This window comes from Chinchilla lanigera, unplaced genomic scaffold, assembly GCF_000276665.1.
Source record: "Chinchilla lanigera isolate Chin_1 unplaced genomic scaffold, ChiLan1.0 scaffold00154, whole genome shotgun sequence".
NCBI classification, from domain to species: domain Eukaryota; kingdom Metazoa; phylum Chordata; class Mammalia; order Rodentia; family Chinchillidae; genus Chinchilla; species Chinchilla lanigera.
In genome coordinates, this window is record NW_004955555.1 from 1,550,055 (window position 1) to 1,552,247 (window position 2,193).

The following is a 2,193-nucleotide window of genomic DNA, read 5'->3' on the forward strand; positions in this document are numbered from 1 at the left end:
TTCCTCTTGAGCCACCAGGTAGTCTTGAGGTCTCCATCAGGATGATTCCTACGGACTGCCCCAGGGATGCTCCTATTTGCTCAAGTTGGTGTCCTCCAACACCCTCATTCCCATCTCCGCCTTCTCTGAACTCCAGGACGCATTCCTCAGCCTTTGCTGAGAACCTCTGAATCCGTTCTCAGCCACATCAGACAACCGAGCTGACTGGCTCGCCCAAGCTACTGCTTTCTTCAGCAAAGACTAGGCGTTCTGATCGGATTCGGAAAAAAAAAAAAAAATGCTTTTGACCTAACAGAACAAATCGAGCTCTCGAGCTGGGAACATTTCGGAACTCCGAGTGCCAACTTCCGAAGATGCCCCGGCTATGACTACATTTCCCAGAAGCCTTCGGGTACGAACTACGTTTCCCAGAAGTCTCCGGAGCGCAGCGCTTTTGGGCACTGGGCGAGTTTGCAGGCGGAGGGCGTTTTCTAGGACCAGGTTCCCGGCTATGCAGTATTTTCCCCCGCTCTCGTTTCCCATTAGCCTCCGTATCCACACACACGTCGGACTCTGGGGTCCTTTTCCACTGCCCTCGAGTTCTTGGACGAGAGGTGAGTTTGTCGCGTCCGAGGGAGTCAGCGGCGCAGGTTGAGGGTAGGAGGGCTCAGAAGTCCCTAACCGAGCCAGGTCAGAACTGTCAGTGAGGATGGTGGGGACCCCGGGAGGCGGTGGTGGTAAAAAGGCCGGCGCAGCGCGTACCGTGTCCAGTGCGAGCGACCGAGCGGCACAGTGTGTGACAGATGGCGTGTGATGGTGGGTGCGGTTGGGAGTGTGTGGTCTTATTGGTAGATGTGGTTTACTTTGGCCCTGTGCTGAAGGCTATCTCGAGGCTGTCTTTGGGCCTGCCACGGTTATATGACCCCAAGAAAGACTTCTCTGTTAAGCCCTAGGGCAGTAGTGGGTGCATGTAGGGGAGGCTTGCAGCAGCGGGCTATTTGTATCATTGAAAACTCTAAAAGATTCGCCATACTGCCCTAGAACGTAGGGTTCAAGCAAGGACGAGAACTTCTGATCTGAAAGGGTATTCATGACAAACTCCTGGAAAGACGGGAAGAGGAGGATCTAGGGGTAGGATTTCTGGGAAAGGCGGCTCTAGGAGCTCCTTAGGAGCCAGATACATGTTTCAGAGTCACTGCAGCTGGATCGCTATCCCTGAGAGTTGCTGTTCAACTCAAGATACGGTCTCCATTTGCCTTTGTGATTGTGTGGATGAAGACGGATGTGGCCCTAGGTATTTTTGTTTCTTTTACAATTGAATTAATTTTTTTTTCTGGTTCCAGGAATCGAACTCAGGACCTTGCACTTGCCAGGGAGGCCGTTGTGCCACTGAGCTATATCCCTAGCCCCTTCTTTTGCAATAAGTCTGTTTGTGCCCAGAGAAATGCTGGCATCTCCTGATTTCCCGCAGTGCTGCCAGGTTTCTAAGAGGGCCTGGAGGAAGAGGAACGAATTTATGCCTCTTTGGAAATCAGAGATCCGCTGAGATTGTGTTCCTTTTTTATTCATATAATTACCTTTTCTTCTTGGTTGTGAGAACATCTACTTTTCTTGTCTTGAGATGTCTTGACTCTTTGGTCTGTTCTGGGTTTTATTTATTTCTGATGGATGATCCACCATGCTGGTGCATCTTTCTCCTCCCTGGTGGCTACCTGTTGTCCCTCTCCTCCATATTAGCCACCTGATCATACTGCAGATTGTTCACATCCTCCACTGCGTTGTGTTGTAGAAATACGCCTCCTGGGAATTCATGTTAGAGATTTATTTTAGACTGTGATCACTTGAGGAGATCAATATTTAAGTAGTATTGTGTGCAAACTTTAAAAACAGATCTTGCCCACAGTCGTGACTTTCAAGCAAGGCGAAGTAGGAGAAGTTTTAAAGGAAGGCAAGGTTTCAGCCAGTGAGTGATAATATTGTCTGCTCTGTGAAGCTTTTAGGGACAGAGATGTGATTGAGCTTTTCTGTGCAGGGATTTTTGGTTTCACCAGTAAGGGCAGGAGCTTTAGGTAGTCTGTGGGTAGAAATCTGTACTATGGCCAAGCATGCGTTGTTTTGGGTCTGGCTTTGTGTGGCTTGTGAGAGGCACGCACTGTGTTGTGATCAGAGTAAGGGTCTGAACCCAGAATATCTGTTCTTAAATCCTGGCCCGGC

The 2,193-nt window shown here is 49.5% G+C and overlaps 1 protein-coding gene across 5 annotated transcripts in view; it reads left to right on the plus strand.

Annotated features, from left to right (window-relative positions):
• The window catches only part of LOC102018994, a 21,673-nt gene that overhangs the window by 6,877 nt on the left and 12,603 nt on the right, over positions 1-2,193 (plus strand). For 4 of the 5 annotated variants that reach the window (XR_001232308.1, XR_001232305.1, XR_001232307.1 and 1 more), the window contains exon 1: positions 432-593. The exons of the other annotated variant lie outside the window; for it this stretch is intronic. Coding sequence is in view for 1 of the 4 variants with exons in the window: in XM_013508744.1 (XP_013364198.1) it covers positions 491-593 (103 nt within the window). In the remaining 3 variants the exon portion in view is untranslated. Of the gene's footprint in view, positions 1-431; positions 594-2,193 lie in introns of those variants that run through there. 5 annotated transcript variants of the gene reach the window in all.